This window comes from Primulina huaijiensis, chromosome 7 (genome assembly GCF_012295235.1).
Source record: "Primulina huaijiensis isolate GDHJ02 chromosome 7, ASM1229523v2, whole genome shotgun sequence".
In the NCBI taxonomy this organism is placed as follows: domain Eukaryota; kingdom Viridiplantae; phylum Streptophyta; class Magnoliopsida; order Lamiales; family Gesneriaceae; genus Primulina; species Primulina huaijiensis.
In genome coordinates, this window is record NC_133312.1 from 19,942,484 (window position 1) to 19,964,368 (window position 21,885).

The 21,885-nt window shown below is 36.8% G+C and overlaps 2 protein-coding genes across 3 annotated transcripts; one reads left to right on the plus strand and one right to left on the minus strand.

Moving 5' to 3' along the window:
* The first annotated feature begins 7,312 nt into the window (after positions 1 to 7,312).
* LOC140981675 (uncharacterized) lies at positions 7,313 to 8,653 on the plus strand. The gene has a single exon (XM_073448093.1). The coding sequence runs from the start codon at positions 7,313 to 7,315 to the stop codon at positions 8,651 to 8,653; it is 1,341 nt and encodes a 446-aa protein (XP_073304194.1).
* Positions 8,654 to 18,667: 10,014 nt separating this feature from the next.
* Positions 18,668 to 20,222, minus strand: LOC140980290 (transcription factor bHLH148-like). 2 transcript variants are annotated; one of them, XM_073446033.1, is made up of 3 exons: positions 20,048 to 20,222; positions 19,043 to 19,681; positions 18,668 to 18,956 (listed from the first exon to the last, which is right to left on the minus strand). In XM_073446033.1, the coding sequence occupies exons 2-3, from the start codon at positions 19,631 to 19,633 to the stop codon at positions 18,840 to 18,842; spliced, it is 708 nt and encodes a 235-aa protein (XP_073302134.1). In that variant the 5' UTR covers positions 19,634 to 19,681; positions 20,048 to 20,222; the 3' UTR covers positions 18,668 to 18,839. The 2 variants fall into 2 exon arrangements, with proteins under 2 accessions (XP_073302134.1, XP_073302135.1); XM_073446034.1 differs by having other exon boundaries at positions 19,043 to 19,674; positions 20,039 to 20,222.
* Positions 20,223 to 21,885: the final 1,663 nt, after the last annotated feature.

The window sequence follows — 21,885 nt, forward strand, 5'->3', positions numbered from 1 at the left end:
TGGCCTAAGAACGCCACTTTCTCTAACCAGAATTCACACTTGCTGAACTTTGCGAATAACTGGTGCTTCTACAAGGTCTGCAACACTATGGTCAGATGTCTGCTGTGATCCTCTTGATTCTTGGAGTATACGAGAATGTCGTATATGAATACTATCACAAACTGGTCAAGATACGGCTGAAATATGTGATTCATTAGATCCATGAAGATCGCTGGCGCATTCGTCAGACCGAACGGCATCACAAGGAACTCGTAGTGGCCATAATGAGTCCTGAAAGCAGTCTTGGAAACATCAGCATCTTTCACCTTCAACTGGTGATAACCGGACCGCAGATCAATCTTGGAGAATATTGAAGCTCCCTGCAACTGGTCAAACAAATCCTCAATCCTCGGGAGTGGGTATTTGTTCTTCACTGTAACCCTGTTCAACTTCCGGTAATCAATACAAAGTCTCATAGAGCCATCCTTCTTCTTCACAAACAAGACTGGCGCGCCCCAAACTCCTTGTCAAAAAGTTCCTGAATCTGCTTCTTAAGCTCTGCCATCTCTGTCGGTACGGCGCTTTGGATATCGGAGTCGTACCTGGCATAAGCTCGATAGAAAACTCCACCTCTCTCTCGGGTGGCATACCAGAGACATCCTCAGGAAAAATGTCTAAGAAGTCTCTGACAACTGGGACATCTGAGGCTGACTGACTGGGTGCCTCGGGGACAGATATAAAAGTTGCTAAAAATGCCCGACACCCTCTATGCATGAGCTTTCTAGCCTTGACATAAGGAATAATGCACGGTAATGGAAAGTACCTGTCCGGCTCGAATAAGAACTGCGTCATTCCAGATGGTCGGACTAGAACAGATCTCCGCTGGAAGTCAATCAAAACTTTGTTCCGCAATAGCCAATCCATCCCTAGTATGATGTCAAACTCTGGCATTGGCAACACGATCAGATCCGCATAAACGAGGTTGCCATGGAGCTCAAGATCTATGTCTCGGATCACATTGGTAGCTGCCATCTCCTCACCAGAAGTCAATACTACTGAATAGGCTACATCTAGCCCAACGGTCTTGACCTTGAGGAAATTAGCAAAGACCTCCGAAATAAATGAGTGAGTGGCCCCTGAATCTATCAAGGCCTTCGTAGCGGAACCAGATATAAAAATTCTCCCTGAAAGATCGAAACTCTAAGTTGAACCCAATAATTACAAGAACTAAACTTATCAACATGCAAAGGCCAGAGTTCTTCTATCTTAATTCCCTTAAATAATACTGAGTAGAGCATGCAATCCTATCGCAATTCTAAGTTCAAAAATATTAACCTAGATTCCCAAAACATCGAATTTCAAATATAACTCAAAGCGTTAAGATACCTGTCATAAGCATGGTTTCTGGGTTCGTCTATGTAGCATGGAGAGCAAAAACTCTGCCTTGGGTAGGCAGATTCCTCTGAGGACACTGCAGAAATAAGTGGTCTGGACTACCACACTTATAACACTTTCCTGAGCCAAACATACATGCTCCAGGATGGCGACGTGAGCACTTAGGGCAAACTGGGTGCTCAAACGTCCTCGGGGCTGGGTGTCCCCACTGCTACTGCTGCTGCTGACCTCTGTTTCTAGGAGGCCCGTGAAAAAGCCTTTTGTTCTGCTGCTGATGCTGCTGAGGAGGAGGGCGGTGTGGTACCTGGACTGGTCGCTTCCCCAAGCGATCTCTCTCAATATCACGCTAATCCTGCTCTGCGGCTAGGGCTTTGGAGACAGCGACCTCATAAGAAGTAGGGTCAGACACCCTAACATCACGGCGCAAGATCGGCCGTATACCCACCAAGAAATGCATCGACTTGGCTATAGCATCATTCGTGATCAGGGGCACAAAATGACAACCCCTTTCAAACTTACGGATAAGCTCCGTAACAGTCATATCTCCCTGTCTCAGGCTCATGAACTCAGTGGTCAGCCTGGTGCGCACTTGTTCAGTAAAATATTTGGAGTAGAATACCTCCGTGAAGCGCGTCCAACTAAGTGTAGCCAAGTTCAGGGCTACTGATGCTCCTTCCCACCATAAGCGGGCATCTCCTCGGAACAAGTATGTAGCACAGCGTACTCTGTCTGCATCTCCAAGCTCCATGAACTCGAAGATAACCTCGAGGGACTTGATCCAGCCTTCGGCAATCATGGGGTCCAATGTCCCTGAAAACTCCTTCGGACGCATCTTCATGAATCTCTCGTATACAGCCTCGGGCCCTGTCGGCCTGGCTGCCACAGCATTGTTCCCCGCAAACTGCGCGAAGAACTGAGTCATCCCAGCTAGCATCTGGGCATTCATGTCAGGTAGAGGGGGTGGAGGTCCGTTCCTCTCCTTCCTCGGCTCCTCTCTGTCCTCCTGGCGAGGCTCATCATCTCTCGTATGCTCAAGAATACGTCTAGGAGGCATACTGTTCCATACATAACCCATATGTAACCAACATGCATAACTTCTATATAATTTAATTAAATTTAAATACTGAACAATAAAAATCTGGACGTAAAACATTTCATGAAAACATGCTGTTAAAATATTTCATGCTGTAACGAAATGCGTAAATGTAAAACTTACAGACCGAATACGTGACTTCATGAGCTTCTCGTGGTCAGTAGTAGTACAAACCTTCACAGAACCATTGCTCTGATACCAGCTATAATGGCCCGAAAATTCGTGTTTGAAAATTTGCGGAATTAAAAATTTTCTTTTCAAATAATTAAAATGTCTCATTTATAAAATAAACTGATAAGTAAAGTTTGAAGTTCAAAATCTCAGCGGAAGAAATCATTACTCGCCAAAATAACAAGTTAAAGTATCCAACAGCTGATAAAATTGTTTGAACATAAAAATGGCAAGTGCTGTAAATGAGGTCCTCGGGTTCCACTACTGCCGACCCAGGCTAGCTCACTGGTCCCCGCCCTCGGTCCTGACCTCATCAGTACCTACAACAATCAAGTCTAGTGAGTCTAAAGACTCAGCATGCATATATCGTAAATAACGAGTAAATAATATAATAAAGTTGCATGGGAATAAAAATATCATGTCATGAGGCATAATGTGAAAATAACTTGTCATGTGCAATTATAATACGTGCATAACTGACTAAAAATCATAAGTGAAATACTTGCTCAATCGAGCTCTGTCATAAATAACATGTCATAAATTTTCTGTTGAGATTATGATCTACACAAGTGGCCCCTGCACTGAACTGACCGGTAACTGGCGACCGGACTGGTAACTGGCGATCGGGTGAAGTAATGTACGTCTGATCAGACTAATGCCACAGTATACTGGGTGGTACAAACTGAACTGACCAGTAACTGGCGACCGGATGAAATAATAATCCCATGATAGTGAAATGGCCACAAGCAATATCGCATAAATCTCAAAAGTGAATATTTTATATTTTTATGCACGTAATATAATTAACTGGCATAATGAAATATCCTGTATTATTTAACCACATGGATTGGATCGTTCCCAGGCTCGATGCGACCTAAATTTAACATGAAAAATATGCAAATGATTTTCTTGACAAAACTTTGTAATTAAATCCAAAAACGAGAAAATTACGCCCAACGACTTCGTATTTAATCATGACTCCGTGCCAACCCGAACCAACACCCAACCATTATTTAGTCATGATTAAAATACACTTAAAATGATGAAATAATGTTCCTAAAATTACAAGGGCCAAAATTTTGGTGAATGGAGGCCAAAACATGAAACGCTCTTTCGAGAGTCAATTTAACACATCGCACAGTAATTTCTCGTACGACCTCTAAAATGATCCGAATCACAAACGGTCAAAAACATGACCTTCCTAAATCAATGAGGCACTGTCCAGTCCAAGGCCATAGGCTTGAAGCCAACCAAGAACTCGAACGAGCCACTGAACCGCAGCAGCAAGTTGCTGTCCACAAAATACAGCAGCTGTGCTTTGGTTTCCTTGCGTCGTTTGCGAGGCTAATGGCCATTGGGCTTGAACCACCGACCATAACCTCTTACCAACATCCTAAGGAATGATTTGAACCATGGCTAAGGGCCCTAGGTCAGCCACAATTTGCATCACACCCTAACTCAACCGAAAATCACACCCGAGAGCACCCTTGCATGCGTGTGGTGTTTTGCTACGTTTGCTGTCATGGATCGTCCCAGTGGCTATTTGATTGACCATTGCACGATCTAGACTTCATGGGCATGGTGTGAACCATGGCTACTGGCTAAAGAGCCAACCAAGATCCACACTAACACCATACAACTCAACTACACTTGCTGGAAAATAAAAGGGGCCGAGAAAGGGGAGGGGCTGTTCTAGTGTTTTGATTTTAAAACCGATGTAACCATGGACCAATCCTGGAAAGACCAACTTGGTCACTTCTTAGACATTACAAGGAGAGGTTCTAACCATGGCTATAGCCCTTAGGGCAGCCAAGATCAGATCCATTTCCCTTTTTGATAGCAACACAAAAATTTGAAACACAATGACAAGAATGAAGAGCTGCTGTCATTTTTGGTTTCTAGCATGCATGGGGCTTGTTTGAATGGGCCAACATGGTCTTGACACACCCTAGTACGTGTCTAGATGCCGCCTAGTGAGCCTGGACACGAGCCATCCACCTGAAACACCAAAAACAAGTGAACCCGTGAAGCGTGAAATGGAAGAGCTGAAATCTGCATCTTTTATTTTTGAAAGGTTCTTGATATATTTCGATTATACCATGGAAATGAAGATCATACAATGTTTAAAAGTATTAATATGACTTGATTGAAGAGTAAGGAAGAATATAAACATGCCTGGTTTCGTTNAGCTATTTGATTGACCATGGCATGATCTAGACTTCATGGGGCATGGTGTGAACCATGGCTAATGGTTAAAGAGCCAACCAAGATCCACACTAACACCATACAACTCAACTACACTTGCTGGAAAATAAAAGGGGCCGAGAAAGGGGAGGGGCTGTTCTAGTGTTTTGATTTTAAAACCGATGCAACCATGGACCAATCCTGGAAAGAACAACTTGGTCACTTCTTAGACATTACAAGGAGAGGTTCTAACCATGGCTATAGCCCTTAGGGCAGCCAAGATCAGATCCATTTCACTTTTTGACAGCAACACAAAAATTCGAAACTCAATGGCAAGAATGAAGAGCTGCTGTCATTTTTGGTTTCTAGCATGCATGGGGCTTGTTTGAATGGGCCAACATGGTCTTGACACACCCTAGTACGGGTCTAGATGCAGCCTAGTGAGCCTGGACACGAGCCATCCACCTGAAACACCAAAAACAAGTGAACCCGTGAAGCGTGAAATGGAAGAGCTGAAATCTGCATCTTTTATTTTTGAAAGGTTCTTGATATATTTCGGTTATACCATGGAAATGAAGATCATAGAATGTTTAAAAGTATTAATATGACTTGATTGAATAGTAAGGAAGAATATAAACATGCCTGGTTTTGTTTTGAAAAGAAAACGAACGAAACGCAACGATGCGGCGCGGAGGAGACGAAGCGTTTTTTTTCTTGCTTGCTACTCGATTATTTTTCTTTAAGAGCTCTCGGTTTTCCTCACTAAACCCACGAAAATTCTCTGAAATTCTCTCAATATTTCGGTGATGGGGGAGGGGAAATGGTTAGGAGAGTGAGGGAGATCCAATAATAAAGGGATACAAAGGGTATGACCAAGTCTCTCTCTTTTTAAATTTTGAATTGCTTGATATCAAATGGTTTGTTGGAGGGGGAAATGGATGGGGTGGCCGATTCTACATGCTAGACTAGGTTAGGATATTGATCTAATATTAATTAATTAAGGGTGATTAATAAATGAAAAGATTATCATGCTAATGGATGACAAGGAAAGGGTCAAAAGTGAGTTGGCATAGAATTGTTGTCTCACTAAGGGGTGGCCTAAATTTATCAAATAAATGGAGGGAAAATATTGTTTAGTTAGTGTATTATTAAACCTTAATAGCCTTACCTATCCTTTAATTAATTTAGTGAATTAACCCCAAAAATTATGGAACCTAAATGAACTTATTTCCTACTTACCTCAAGTTGCTTAAATAATTCCTTATACCTCCTTTTAACTTAAATCCACTTATTTGCTAGCTAAAATAAACTCTGGGAATGATTTCTAAAATCTTAAATTTTATCTCAAAACTCCAACTCCAGTCCGGCCTCACTAAATTAACTGAAAATATAAAAATTAAACTACTGCATAAAATAATTAAATTTAAATACTCATGCAATAAAATTATTTTAATTTAAATGCTAGAATTATGCATGACTTATACGTAATCTGATTTCCGGGTTCTACAAGCATAACCAGTATAGTGAGTAGACTAATGCTCAGATTCATGAGTTGCAGAGCACGGTTGAAGTAATTAGTGTCCAGAATGCAGTTCTGCATGGTCATATTGAACATCTACAAGCAGTAATAGACAACCAAGATGAACCTGAAGAGGATCCAGAAGAAGAAGAAGAAGTAGAAGAGGATCCTATTGATTTGGATTTGGGATAAGTGATAGATTAGACAATCAGTAGTAGTTTTGTAATAACACTTGTTCCAATTGCATTTCTGTTTTCATTTTCGAAGTTCTATTGTAATTGCACTTTCTTGGGAAATCAATAAAAGTTATTTCTATTCATTGGTTTCATATTTAAATTTTGAGCAATTACTCAATCATTGTGCTTCCTTTGTTTAGTCTATATTCTGCCAAAACCTTAGAACTTCCATATGTGTAGGAAATGGACGGAAGACCAGTAAGAAATAATCGCAACCCTCGTTATGGAAATCGCCACAACCGCAACAACAACCGCGATGACGAAGATGCACAACAACAACCACCACCAGCAGTTGGGCTCAGCCAATTGGATTTGATGGCTATATCCACGATTGTGGCAACCACGTTACAAGGGTTTGTCAACCCTAATGTTAACCAGCCGCCGCCACCACCTCCAGCTCAGAATGGGACGAAGCAGCACTATGAGGCTCTCCGAAGAGCAAGAGTCCCAAACTTCAATGGAAGCTCTGATCCTGAGGTCGGACAGAATTGGATGAAGGAGGTGGGGAATCATCTTCGACTCCTTGAGGTTCCACAAGAGATCAGGGTAGATGTGATTACACCTTTTCTTGTGGATAGAGCAGCCAAATGGTGGGAAGGAGTCTCACCAGCTATGTTAGGGACGGGACCTATCACCTGGAAAAGGTTCCGAGAGGCATTTCTGAGACAGTACTTTCCGACAACAATTCGAGTGCAGAAGCTGTCATAATTTAAAAGCTTGGTTCAAGAACAAAACATGACAGTGGTGGAGTATTCATCCAAGTTCCATTCATTGGGAACTTACTCCCTAACCATCATGGGAGACGAGACCTTGAAGATACATCGCTTCAAGAAGGGATTGAACAGCCGTATTCAATCTGCCCTTGCGGTTATCGAGCCCAATAGTTTTGATGAATTGATGGGAGCCGCCATCAGGGCTGAGAATGACATTAAGAGGCGTGAAGCTGAGAACAAACTCAAACGTCCTCAGTCAAGCCAGTACCAACTGGGCCAACAATTCAAGAAGCCTAGGTTTTCAAGTAACCAATTCACCAGTTCTCCATCTAAAGGAACCACTCCTTCTCAATCAAGCAAAGAGGGAGTCAAGTGCCAAACTTGTAGATTCACTCACACTAGTGAATGCCGTAGGAATTCTGGAGCTTGTTTCCGTTGTGGAAAGATGGACCATCGCATTGCTCAATGCCCTCTTCCAGATCCAAGGAATGGTCCAGCAGGTGGAACAACACCAAACAAGCCTAAAGAGAACAAGCCAAATGCTCGAGTCTATGCTATCACTCAAGAAGAGGCTGACAACTCCAATGATGTCGTAGCTGGTACAATTTTGATCAATAACATACCTGCTTATGTGTTATTTGATTGTGGTGCTACGCATTCATTCATGTCTAAGAGATTTGCCAAGAAGTTAGGAGCTAAGCCTGATAACTTAGAAGAACCATATAGACTAGCAACTCCTGCAAATCGAATTTTAGAAACTCGCACTCTATATCGGGATATTGGTGTTCTCATAGATAATAAGAGTTTCAAGGAAAACCTGATTCAACTAAACATGGTGGAATTCGATGTAATTCTTGGGATGGATTGGTTAGCTAATAATCATGCTTTAGTAGAATGTCATGGAAAGACGGTAACCATCCAAGTTCCACACCAAGAGAAAATTTTGTTTCATGGCAAGACCAAAGAACGAAAGACTCTTCTTCCTGCTTCTCAAACTTGGAAAGCCATGAAAAGTAGAGAAGAAGTTTACCTAGCCATGTTAAGCGAGGTAAAACAAGAAACTGCACTTGCACTAGAAGAGATTCCGGTAGTACAAGAGTTTCCGGATGTCTTTCCTGAAGAACTCCCGGGCACAATCCCCGATCGTGAAGTGGAGTTTGAGATCAACTTGATTCCTAGGGCTGCACCGACCTCAAAAGCACCATACAGAATGGCCCCAGCGGAATTAAAAGAACTCAAAGAGCAACTTCAAGAATTGTTGGATAAGAAGCAAATCCGACCAAGCGCATCCCCTTGGGGAGCTCCTGTCCTGTTCGTAAAGAAGAAGGACGGAAGCATGAGATTGTGTATCAATTACAGATAACTGAATAAGATCACAATCAAGAATAAGTACCCACTTCCAAGAATAGATGAACTGTTTGACCAACTCAAAGGAGCTACAGTCTTTTCCAAGCTCGACTTAAGGTCAGGCTATCACCAACTGAAGGTCAAAGCAGAAGATATTCCTAAAACAGCCTTCAGGACGAGATACGGCCATTACGAGTTTACGGTAATGCCGTTTGGACTGACCAATGCCCCCGCAGCATTCATGGACCTCATGAATAGAGTCTTCAAACCTTACCTTGATAGGTTTGTGGTTGTATTCATAGACGACATCCTTGTGTATTTACAAAGTAAGGAAGATCATGAGGAACATCTTCGCCTTACCCTCCAGACGCTTAAAGAAAAGGAGCTGTTCGCCAAGTTCAAGAAATGCGAATTTTGGTTAGAGAGCGTCACATTCTTGGGACACATAATATCAGCAGCAGGAGTATCTGTGGACCCTAAGAAAGTTAAAGCAATCTCAGATTGGCCTAGACCAAAGAATGTGACAGAAATTCGAAGCTTCTTGGGATTAGCAGGCTATTATCGAAAATTTGTTGAAGGATTCTCTTGAATAGCCATACCCCTCACCAAGCTCACACAGAAGAACTCTAAATTTCAATGGAGTGAAGAATGTGAGCAAAGCTTCGAGACTTTGAAGAAGAAGCTTACCTCCACTCTGGTGTTGGTATTGCAAACTGACGGCAAAGACTTCACCATCTACAGTGATGCAACTAAAGGAGGCTTAGGATGTGTACTCATGCAAGAGGGAAGGGTGATTGCATACGCGTCAAGGCAGTTGAAGCCGTATGAACAGAATTACCCAACACATGACCTCGAACTAGCTGCAGTGGTGTTCGCGCTAAAAATTTGGAGACATTATCTTTATGGAGCCAAGTGAGAGATTTTTACTGATCACCAAAGTCTCAAATATTTGTTCACTCAAAAATAACTAAATATGAGACAAAGACGGTGGATTGAACTCATGAAGGATTACGACTTGACGATAAGCTACCACCCAGGCAAAGCCAACAAGGTAGCAGATGCTTTAAGTATAAAGGATACGAGTAAGGTGATCCTAGCATCACTTTCAGCACAATCATGTCTTCAAGAGACAATCAAGATAAGTCAAGATAGAGATTCCGTTTTGGTGAAATTGAAAGAGCAATCCAAAGAAGGGAAACCACCAGATTTCGAAACGGATAATAAAAGAATCTTGTGGATGAAAGGACGATTGTGCGTACCAGACATCGATAACCTTCGACAAGAAGTAATGTTCGAAGCACATAAGGCAAAATTTTCAGTCCATCCTGGCAGTATCAAGATGTACAGAGATTTGAAGAAAAATTTTTGGTGGAGTGGAATGAAGAAGGACGTGGAAATGTTTGTTTCTAAGTGTCACGTGTGCCAGCAAGTCAAGGCAGAACACCAGAGACCTGGTGGACTTCTTCAACCATTAGAAATCCCGGAATGGAAATGAGAACATATTTCCATGGATTTTGTAGTTGGTTTACCAAAGTCGAGACAAGTTCATGACGGAATATGGGTAATCGTAGATAGACTCAAAAAATCTGCACATTTATTACCTGTCCGCATGAACTATAATTTAGACAAGCTAGCCACCTTGTACATGAATGAGATCGTGCGATTACATGGAGTACCAGCTAGCATACGATCAGACAGAGATCCTAGATTTACATCTCGATTTTGGAAGAGCTTTCAACAAGCTATGGGGACTAAGGTTACTCTTAGTACGGCTTATCATCCTCAAACCGACGGCCAAACAGAGAGGACAATTCAAACTCTTGAGGATATACTGAGAGCTTGTGCTCTGGACTTCAATGGTAATTGGAGCGAACATCTGCCCTTAATCGAGTTCGCATACAATAATAGTTACCACAGCAGCATTGGAATGGCACCATACAAAGCTCTATATGGACGAAAATGTCGATCACCACTATATTGGGATGAAGTAGGGGAAAAAGCCATCGTTGGACCCGAACTGATCCAAAAAACAGTAGATAAAGTTTCTATGATCAAAGAGCGACTAAAAGCTGCACAAGATCGACAGAAAAGCTGGGCTGACCTGAAAAGGAGACCCGTGGANTGATCACCACTATATTGGGATGAAGTAGGGGAAAAAGCCATCGTTGGGCCCGAACTGATCCAAAAAACAGTGGATAAAGTTGTTATGATCAAAGAGCGACTAAAAGCTGCACAAGATCGACAGAAAAGCTGGGCTGACCTGAAAAGGAGACCCGTGGAATTTGAAGTTGGAGAAAAGGCTTATGTGAAAGTGTCACCCATGAAGGGTGTAGTCCGATTCAATAAGACTGGGAAACTGAATCCCATATACGTCGGACCATTTGAAATTCTTGAGAAAGTGGGAACACTTGCTTATAGATTAGCACTCCCACCCGACATGTCAAGAATTCACAATGTATTCCACATCTCGCAGCTGAGGAGATATATTTCTGATCCAAGTCATATTCTGGAAGCTGGACCCCTGTTGGTTGAGGGAAATTTAAATGAAGAGCTGAAATATGAAGAAATCCCGATTCAAGTTGTGAATAACAAGGACCAAGTGCTGAGACGACGAACTATTCCATATGTCAAAGTGCAATGGTCCAATCACACCGAAAAAGAAGCTACTTGGGAGTCGGAAGAAAAGATGCGAGCACAATACCCTTATCTCTTTGAAAATCATGTATAGCCAAGTTTCGAGGACGAAACTTCTCATAAAGAGGGAGGGATGTGAGAACCCGAATTTTCGGCAGCTAGCATTTTTTTGCAGTAGCTAGCAATATTCAGTAGCAATGGAAAATTCCAGCAGAAGCTAACAATTCCAGCAGCAGCCAATATTTCAGAAGATGTTATTTTCCAGCAAACAAAATTCCAGCAGATAGAATCCAACAGACAGAATCCAGCAGCAGAAGAAGTTCAGTAGCGAGATTTCAGCAGATAAGCTACTGATTCAGATTAGAACTTGTAACTGAAGCATTTAAAATGGAATAAAGATTGTTAATGGCACATCATGACAGATTATGACCATTAATAGGAAGTCCAACAGTCAGAATTTGGCCTATAAATATCACCCTCAAGTCTCTGAAATGGGTTACACAAACCTTAAAATTATCACTTGAAATTAGAGTTAAGAGAGTGCATTTTTCGAAGCTGTAGAAACCAGTAGCGACATCAGCAGATTACATAATTCAACCGAAATTTTTAGCAAATTACTGTAAGTGGGCTTATGTATAAATATCTTGAAATCAGTTTGATAATTCCGGTTTTAAAGTACAGTTTCTGAATGTTTGATTTCTGATATATGATATATGATTTTGAAGCACTGAAACTACCTAGTGAACTAATGGTAGGAATATATATTCTGAACATTTCTGAATTCTGATTCTGATTCTGGCCTCACCCCTTAGAGGAGAGAACATATAGGGGACTGATATCAGTTTAGCCATGAAATTCACTAACGTGCTCAGTGCTTACTAATTCTGATTTCTGTCTGAATACTGTGATTTCTGAATTCTGATTCCTGTTCTGGAAACAAGAGTTTTCTGTATATTATTGTATTTTTGTTTCTGTAAAAATGGTGTTTGAAAACTGGGAGTTATTCCCGTCCCTGCTTACTGAGTGACAACCATATCACTCACCCACCAAACCCATCTCAGATAAGAACGAGGAAGAAAAGCTAGAAGAAGAAGAGCAGATTCAATTCTGGGGCTGGTGAAGGAGACCGTTGTTATCAGTTCTAATTTATGTGTAGTCCACTGCATTGTTAAGACGATGTTATATTTGATTTTACATTTCCGCTGTAAAACATTATTATTTGAGTTGTATCAGACAATGAATATTCAGTATTATGAATAAAAGACTGGTTTCTGAAAATTCTGTACTTCTGAGGCTTGTTGTTTTCGAATGTAACTTTGAAAGCAACGTCGGTGTCAACCAACCCCCGTTCTGGGGCGTGACAGATATCACACAAAGTAACACAAATTGGATCTACCATCCAATTTGTCTTCTACTGTCTGCTTCACATAAGCAAGACATCCCGATATTCTTAGAAAAGATTATTTGGGAGGCATTTCCATCCACATCTCATATGGTTTTTTATCCATTGCTTCAGTATGGAATTGGTTTAACAACACTGCCTCAGTCTCTATCACAAATCCCTAAACATATGGCGGAAATTTAATGAATCTCATTCTAGATCGAACCATATCCATCAAACTACAGTCGACAAATTCAACTAGTTGAATTTGACTATCTCAACAGTAACGCAAAATTCAATATTTGTGTAACCCTCAATAGTTAAGAGATATAGCTAGACATAGATTCAAAACTTTATGTGATTCAGAAAAATATTTATTCTTATTCGGACTTACCCCAATTAGCCCAAATTTTTATTAACCCCTTGATCAAGAACGTTAGAATTCAAGATTGATTTCACCCATCAGATCATGGTAAGAACATCCATTAGCATCGCTCCATGATCCTCTAGGTATCATGATAGCTCCTATAAGAACCAATAAATTATGATTAACGTATAGTTATGACATTTAAACTCATATCCTTATCGAATATGCAACAAATTATACATCGAGAGTTGTAAATGAATTCAATAACGATGTAATGTATCTTTGAGTAATTATAGTGAAATGATATGGGAAATTAAATAAACATCTTTCCACAATGCAAATGTCTTACTCTGACAAGAGATTTCTTGTACTATTAACTCTTAAGATCACATATGATATTTTTACCTGTAGGAGAGCGGTGAGTCCTCGAATGCAATGTATTGACTCATACGTATTTCGAAACTACACCCAATCTCTCAACCTGATGGCCATCAACGAAGTCGGTGAATGATTCAAAGTACATGCTAGTACGCAGAGCCTCCATATTGTCCCGTATCTAAGGACTAATAGTATACAACCATAACAAAGGACTTTTCGATTCGATAAGTGATAACCATTTGGAAAGTCAGAGAGGTAGTTGTACAGTCCCTCATCAAATGAGCACTCATCCGTATGATTGGACATCTTCATACCCCCACCAATGAAACGTAACGTTTACATCACATATGCTAGTCTCGAGCACTAGCGTCTTTTATTTATATTTTAGACTGCTGATTCGACTAGAAACTTCTTTAAAATATACAGAATACTTTCTAATGAATTTCATTATCTATGTTGCGAGATAGACTTCATGGCACTAAAATATATTCAAGAGCTTTATCTATACAGCTTGCATGCATATACAGAAAAAGTAAATACTATAATTTAATAAAATCGTAAAATATTATTAAAATAAAGATTATTTTTCTATAAGAGTAAATAATTAAAGTCCAAAACACAAATTGACTTGCTGGACGCCCACTCTAACAATAAGATCATCGATATAGTGTATTTTCATCTTAGCTTTATTCTTAACCAAAATTTACTTTGGTATTCCGCCCATTCGATCTACCTAGCTAAGTCTATATATTTTGTGGAAACATGTTAGAATTGGAAACATTAGAGCGTGATTATAATGGAAAATATTAAACTTGCCCCCTAAACTAAGATTCAAACTTGATCATATTGGTATTATGATTATAATAGATACATAAAGCATATTTTGTTTTTGTTTGATTCTGTATAGTTATCAAATATTAAATTCAGAATTAAATATATAATGATGAGGGGATAATGCGTAAATCCAAATAGAGTTTGTGGGTTTGTTTGAAGTTAGGCAAAAACTTGTGTGAGACGGTCTCACGGGTCGTATTTTGTGAGACGGATATCTTATTTGGGTCATCTATGAAAAAGTATTACTTTTTATGCTAAGAGTATTACTTTTTATTATGAATATCAGTAGGGTTAAGTCGTCTCACAGATAAAGATTCGTGAGACCGTCTCATAAGAGACCTACTCTTTCTAAATAAGATCTTGTGTTCCTTGTTCCATTTTTTTTTATGGTTGTTACGTTGTGGTTAAGAGTTCGTTTTATAGGTATTTTATATTTTTATACAAATTTACTTTATTAAAAGAGAAATAATTCAAATTTTCATTTTTTTTGGTAGTAGAATTGACCTTACAATATGCAATTATGTTATTTGGTCTAATACCAGTAATGAGCTTATGAAGAATGAAATACACATTAGTGATTGTTGTTGATTTCTCAATATTTACTTAGATAATTTTTCTTAAATCTAAAGACCAAACAGCTTCACAACTGATAAAATTTTTCAAAAAATTTTAAATGATAGATCTTATTCAAAACTAATCACGATATCTAGCTGCCTTGCTTTACTACATATTAGAATGTAATCATTATAAAATTTTAATTCCAACAAACCTAAAAAAATAAATTAAAGTAGTAAACCAAAACTTTAATAAGTCGATTTACGATAGGGTTTCTTAGTGGCTTTATATTTGATTATGATCAATTTTTTTCATATTATGTTTTTTTATCCACGACGTTTACAAAAAAAATACATAATGCTAAGTGTAGAATTTTTTTTAAGAGTGTAGATAATATACACATTTTTACAAGTATAAAATTAAATTTTAAAAATCAGGAGTTTATATTTTTAAAATTATAAAACCTTAAACAGACTAAGTTGTTTAAGGTTTTATTAGTTTCATTATACGCATCTCTTTTATTTTTTATTTTTAATTTATAAGCCAAATTGAAGTTTTCTATATATGTATTCATTGAACCAATCGAATTCAAACAAAAAGAAAAGGCAGAGAATATTGCAAAATTCATGTGGTAGCAGTGCATGTGCACATAAATGTACGTATGACACCTAAATTAATGCAAATATGAGTGATCGAGCAGGAGCTGACCTCAAATTTATATTTATAAGCTACTTCGATCTATATATATATATATATATATANATGTGTATGTTTGTATTTAAGATATAAGAACAGCAGTGGAGTTAAGAGGGCCGGGGGTTTGCTCAAAATCCGAACAAAAAACAGAACCGAATTAAACGGTTCGGTTAGGTTAAAAATCAAAATTATGATTCGAATTTTCGGTTAATCGATTTTTTTTTTTGAAAAATTAATTTTTTAATTTATAGTTACTTAATTTCCATTTTTGAGATAAGCTTATGACTCATCCAAATTTTTTATTAGAAATAATAAGTATTTGAAAGAAAAAAACAATATAATAAAATCAATCAATTAAAATTTCAATTTCAAGTAATTAAGTTTACTTACCTAGTTACCTATTTTAAATACATAAGATTTTTATAATATTTATTAATTATTATACCAGAATGACTTAATTAAATAATTTTAAAATCACAAAAGTTATAATGTAACTTGAAACATGAATAAAGTGTTGATATATTTAAATATAATATCTAACTTTTTAACTCAATATATTTAAAATAACGTCTAATTCAAAACATATATAAAAAAAAAAGTTAAATACATTACTATCTTTGATTTGAATACAAGACACAAATAAGACATTAACATAAATACATAATACATCCACAGACCACAAATCACAAATTCATGCACAATACAAATAAGTCTTTACCATTATTTTCATAAAAGCCAACAACAACCATAATTTACTAATTTATAGAGAAAAAAAACACTCAACATAATCAAACATTCATTTCAATCTTCACTTTTTAGTAATTTTTGAAAATTTAACATCAAATTAAAGATCTAAAAGTTGTTATAAAATAAAGGAAAGATAAAAATAAAAGAATAACAACTTTCCTCTCACAATTATAACTTTATAATTCATATGTCAATCATACTAGATCCAGCGTCAATACTTATCTTCAATATATACATATACATATACATATACATGTATATATAGATATATACTATGATATAAATAGAACATTATAGGTATAGTTTGTTACAATGGATAAGAGAGAGATTGATAAATAATCCTCTTTATCCCAAATTTGATACTTTTTTAGAAAGCCCGTGATAAATAATTTTATACAAGGATATTATATCCATTTGATAAATTTAATTTAATGATAAAAAATCACAAATAACTTAATTGCTCTCAATATATAAAAATCTTAAACATTATCGTTCTCTCATTTCACCACTCCATCAAATAAATATTTTTATTTATTTATATATATTATACAATATGATAATTATATAAATGAACTCGAGATAAGTATATAAATGATTTTTATGAATATCAATAAAATTATTAGTATCACTTGATTAATCTTAAAAATTGATACTTGACTTGACTCACAAAATCAATGGATCAATTATCATATTATATAATATAAAAAATTAGGTAAAAATAAATAAATCATGCAAGCACTGTCGGCGCATGAACAAATAAGAAGAAATATGAACTCAAGCAACAACTTGAAATTATAAAATTTATTATGATAAAGTTAATTTTGTCATTACAATCTAATATATAAATTTAATTATTCTTATTAAAATCATATCAAACATTAAATATATAATATCCTACATCTTATTTATCCTTAACTTATCCTTATATTATATATCACATGTTTATTCTATCATGTGTACCAAACTATGCTTATAAGTATAGGTAGCAAACATAAAGAGATGATGATATGGAATTTCAGATCAAGACTTTGAACTGAATGAGAAGACCATAGAAACAGGAGGTATAAGTCGATTGGTAGCGTACTCAATCAAACGATTGTGCGCTTTGGGTGTGGGGGAGGGGGGGGGGATGCAAGAAGGAAGTTTGGGGGGCGCATGCAAGAAGGAAGTTTGAGCTTAATGCAAATGGCTAAAATATCATCTGCCTTATATGATTATCAATCCAATAAAAAGTTATTTTATATATCAATCCTTACATCTTCTACTACTGGTAGGGTAACAGCTAGTTTTGGTATGTTGGAAGATATCATTATTGTTGGCTTTTATGAAATAGTAATATATTTTTTTTAAATGGGTCAGATGTTCGGTTCGGTTAACCGAAAAAGCATAACCAAATCGAAAATATAGAAAACCGAAAACTTTCACGATTCGATATTCAGTTCGAAACGAAATTTCGATTTCGATCCCGTCGATTAACCAAACCATGAACACTTCTAGAAGAGAGTAGTGGTTGTTGGATCTCTCGTTTAATTTTTTTCACTTTTTATTTGGTTATAATTTATGGATTCGATCTATATATGATCACAAAAGATTTATACATTTTAGACCTTTAGTTTTATCTATTATAATATATATAACTAGCATTATATCATGGGCAACATGTAAAATATAAATATTACGTATTGCTTATATGTAAAATATTTTTATTTTAAAAATAATCGTTTTAATCATATTTATCTAAAAAATAAATATTTTTTAGATAAATAAATTAAAAAGTGTCTCATTACATAGGAGTTAGTTTCGAAAAACAGAGGAAAAACATTCAATTGAAATCCACGTTGGATTTCTCCCGAATGATGCCTTGTCATAGTATAATCTCGACAAAGTTAAAAAAAATAAAAAATCTTCCAAACGTAGTTACACGTGGCATTTCGATAGTTTGGATTTAAAATTGGTGAATCAAAAATTTCCACCAAGAAATCACTTAGGCAGTTGGAATTTCATATTTTTATTCAATATATAATTTTGTTTTTATACAGAAACTATTTAGAACGACCACCGCGTAATCTTTTTTGTTTTTATACAGAAACTATATATTTATAACGACGACCCAGTTTGGTAATAAAAAATGGAATTTCAATTAGCAAAAGCAAACGTACGTAGGGCATGAAAAGCCATAAACTAGTCAGTCGATCAACTTTGATGATAATAATTTCACAAGTAACAAACCACGTGCGAGCCATTCATTTCCATTTGCCCACAGAAATTTAAAAAAATGGAACAAAGAGTACATTTTCAGATGATTATATGCGCTTTCTTAGGGGTATGTTAGCCTTTCCTTTTGCTTAATATATTGGGAAAGATTCGAGACTCGACCATTTTCATTTCAAAATTTACAAAGTTTGCCACCACGTGAATAAAGAAGATCGTGACCTGGATTCATTGCACCTCACCCAAATCATTTGCTCCCAATTGTCCCCAAATTCACCAAATATTACCATTTTTTAGTACAAAACAAACCCTTTTTTTTTAATCAAAAAAAAAAAATTTCACATTGGAATATTCATTCATTGAGGAAGGAAAATGAAAAAAAATAATTAAAAATACATATCAGGTAGTGGGAGGCCTGCTTGTGTGGAACTGAGTAAGCCCACCAGCACTAATGGAGTCGCTAGAAGAAGAGCCTGAAACAGAAAGTAGCTCTGCTAAAGCGCTCATTACCCGTACCTGCAATGGAAGATTATTGAATTCAAATGCGACAAATCGATTCATTGATTGAAGAATATACATGTGGGTATGTGAATGTCATATACCTGCATTTCAAGCGCGGGTATGTAATCAGTGGCCTCCTCCAACACCACCTGCAATGGTTGTTTCCTGCAGCCGGGGACTAAGCGGCCTAGAATGCGCGTTTTGCGCTGAACTGCTGGCAAACTCTTCGACTTCAGGCGCAGAATGCTCACCTTCGATTTCTTCAGTGACCGGCTGCTGTTTCCGCTGGTGATTGCCGTCATCACGGACTGCTGCCGTTTCGTGGTGGTGTTCTTTTTCATGAACTTCAGTTTGAGCCGGTTCATGAGCATGGCTCGGCTCCACCTGGACCGGCCCTTGGCCGTGGCGGCCAGGACTCTGTCCGCTGCTTCGTGCACGCGCCTCGAAGCTGATTTCTGTGGCGATGAGCCGTTGTTCTGCTTCACCTGGCGCAGCGCCTGCAGCAGTTTGGAGGTGTAGATTTGGTGCTGAGCGTCGGATTTCCATTGAACAGGCGCATTTTGCTGCTGAAAAGCGTTGTTGAGATTCTCCCCGACAGTTGGGCTCTGAATTCCCTTCTTCTTCCTTCTTCTAGTTAATGATCTGTCAGAATTCACTGCTGGATTCGGTGATAGCAGAGATGACGACGACATCTTAAGCCACTTTTTCCGTACGATCGAGAATTTAATTCAGTCTAGCACCTGGAAATTCAATCGAATGTGCGTTAGATTCAGAACTACTAATGGATTCAAAGAGGTATCAAATCAAGTAAAGTAAAAAGGATATCACATCTCCAAAATCAAATACTTATCAATATGCAAATATAATCATAATTCAATCTCAGCTCATAGATGGCAAGTCCGTAAACAGATTAAATCACACCAAACGAACATATATAATCATCGAATCAAATAAAAACCAAACAAATTCAAATCACGAAACCTCAATTACATCGAAATAAGAATGGAACTCCGATAACTAGCATTTATACATACATATTAACTAAAAACTAGCAACAGAACAAACAAAAACATTCGAATCCAATGAAATATTCGAACGATTATTACCTGAAGCACTGGAGATTCTCCCTTCTCTCAAAATTCAGAAGAATTCGGCTAAATATCCATCGAGTTATCCATTCTGTATCGATACATTTGCTGCGGTTAACGAGAGAGGGGCGAGAAAATGGTGAAAGGTTAGGAGAGAAAATGGAAGCTTTAAAAGGAATCACGGGGGGCACGCGGAAGCTCAGCACATGTCTAAAGATTTTTATTTATTTTTATATATTATTTTAATAATATTAAATTATCAATAAATACTCCATACTTTGAATTTGATCCTATCCAATTTTACAAATTACAATGGATTAATTAGACGCATCGAATATATTTTTTTTAATTTTTTTATTTTTAAATCCATGATCTTTCTCTATCACAAACAACACAAAAATTCCAGCGAGATCATATCCGAGGACTATTTTATGAAATAGATCTCCAACTCGAGTCGATTCATGGAAAAATATTACATATTATTCTAAAAGTATTAATTTTCAGTTCAAATATAGACCGAGTTAACCAGTCTCACGAAAATATATAATTGAGATCGTCTCACAAAAATCTTATTTCACAATACTGACATGTAATACAATATTTGAGAACTAAATAAGTCATCATGAACACGTAAAATTTTAATTTGAAAATATTCTGTCATTTAATAACATAGTTTTAAGACAAAAACTTGTGTCAGACAGTTTCACTTATCGTATTTTGTGAGATAGATATCTTATTTGAATCATTCATTAAAAAATATTACTTTTTATGCTAAGAGTATTATTTTTTATTGTGAATATGGATAGGGTTGACCCGTCTCAAAGATAAAGATTCGTGAGACCGTCTCATAAGAGACTTACTCTAGTTTTAAACGTAAGAAAGTATTTAAAAGTTGAGATTTTTGTTTTGGAGTTACTTTTAATATCATCTTGTTGAGTGGATACAAATTTTTATCGGTTTAAATCTGAAATTAATGTAAGAATTTNTAGGTATTATCGATATAATTATTGGACAATATTTGTATCGAAGTTTGGGCCATGTGGTGGGCAGGGCCCGCACACTCCGGCGAGGGTCCATTTTCATGTGCGTTTCCTGTCCCCGTTACTCACTCCTGACTTCTGTTTTCTCCATGTTCTCTCTTAATTCATTACTGCCTTTTGCTTTCTAAATTTAATAATATTTTAGAAAATTGTTTTGTGTATAATTTTGGATATATTTATAATAATATTCATATTTTTAAAAATAAAAATTTCATCGAGAGATCATTATGATACATACTTGTAACCACCACATGTTTGCTAAATCTCATGTATAAAAACTATCTGTTTAATTTCGTTTTTTCTATTAGTTTATTGTTGGTTTTAAAACGATCTCTTAAACTAGTTTGACTTTGTTATTTTATGAATAACAAGATCGAATAAATTGAATCGATTTTATGTCGTGTTTCGATTGATAAATTAACTTGATTTCGAAATAAGAGTTTGATTTTAAATTACGTACATATTGGCTGTATGTATTTGAAATACATCACAATTACGCATAAATTATTATAATGTTGATTTGAAATCCTCTAGAATTTCGTCTATCCAAGCAAATCAAAGAATTTGATAGAGAAATTGCATACACTATCTTTGTAAAATCTCGAGATTTTTCACAATTCATGAATTTTTTTTAAGCTAATAACTCCATATGATTAATTTTTTTTCTTTTTTATGTATAAATGCTTACACGAGAATTAATATATCAATGTCATGTCAGCGTCACATTTGAAAGACATGGAAACATTACTAAAAGTAAAAACAAAAACAAAAAGAAACAGACAAAAACAAAAATTCAATAATATAGAAAAACAAAAT

Bases quoted from the DNA above. Each gene is read 5' to 3' on its own strand.
- LOC140981675 (XM_073448093.1), top strand. From the start codon at position 7,313: ATGACAGTGGTGGAGTATTCATCCAAGTTCCATTCATTGGGAACTTAC.
- LOC140980290 (XM_073446033.1), bottom strand. From the start codon at position 19,633: ATGTCGTCGTCATCTCTGCTATCACCGAATCCAGCAGTGAATTCTGAC. The intron at 18,957-19,042 runs GTATATGACATT...CTTCCATTGCAG, and splicing joins TACCCGCGCTTGAAATGCAG to GTACGGGTAATGAGCGCTTT.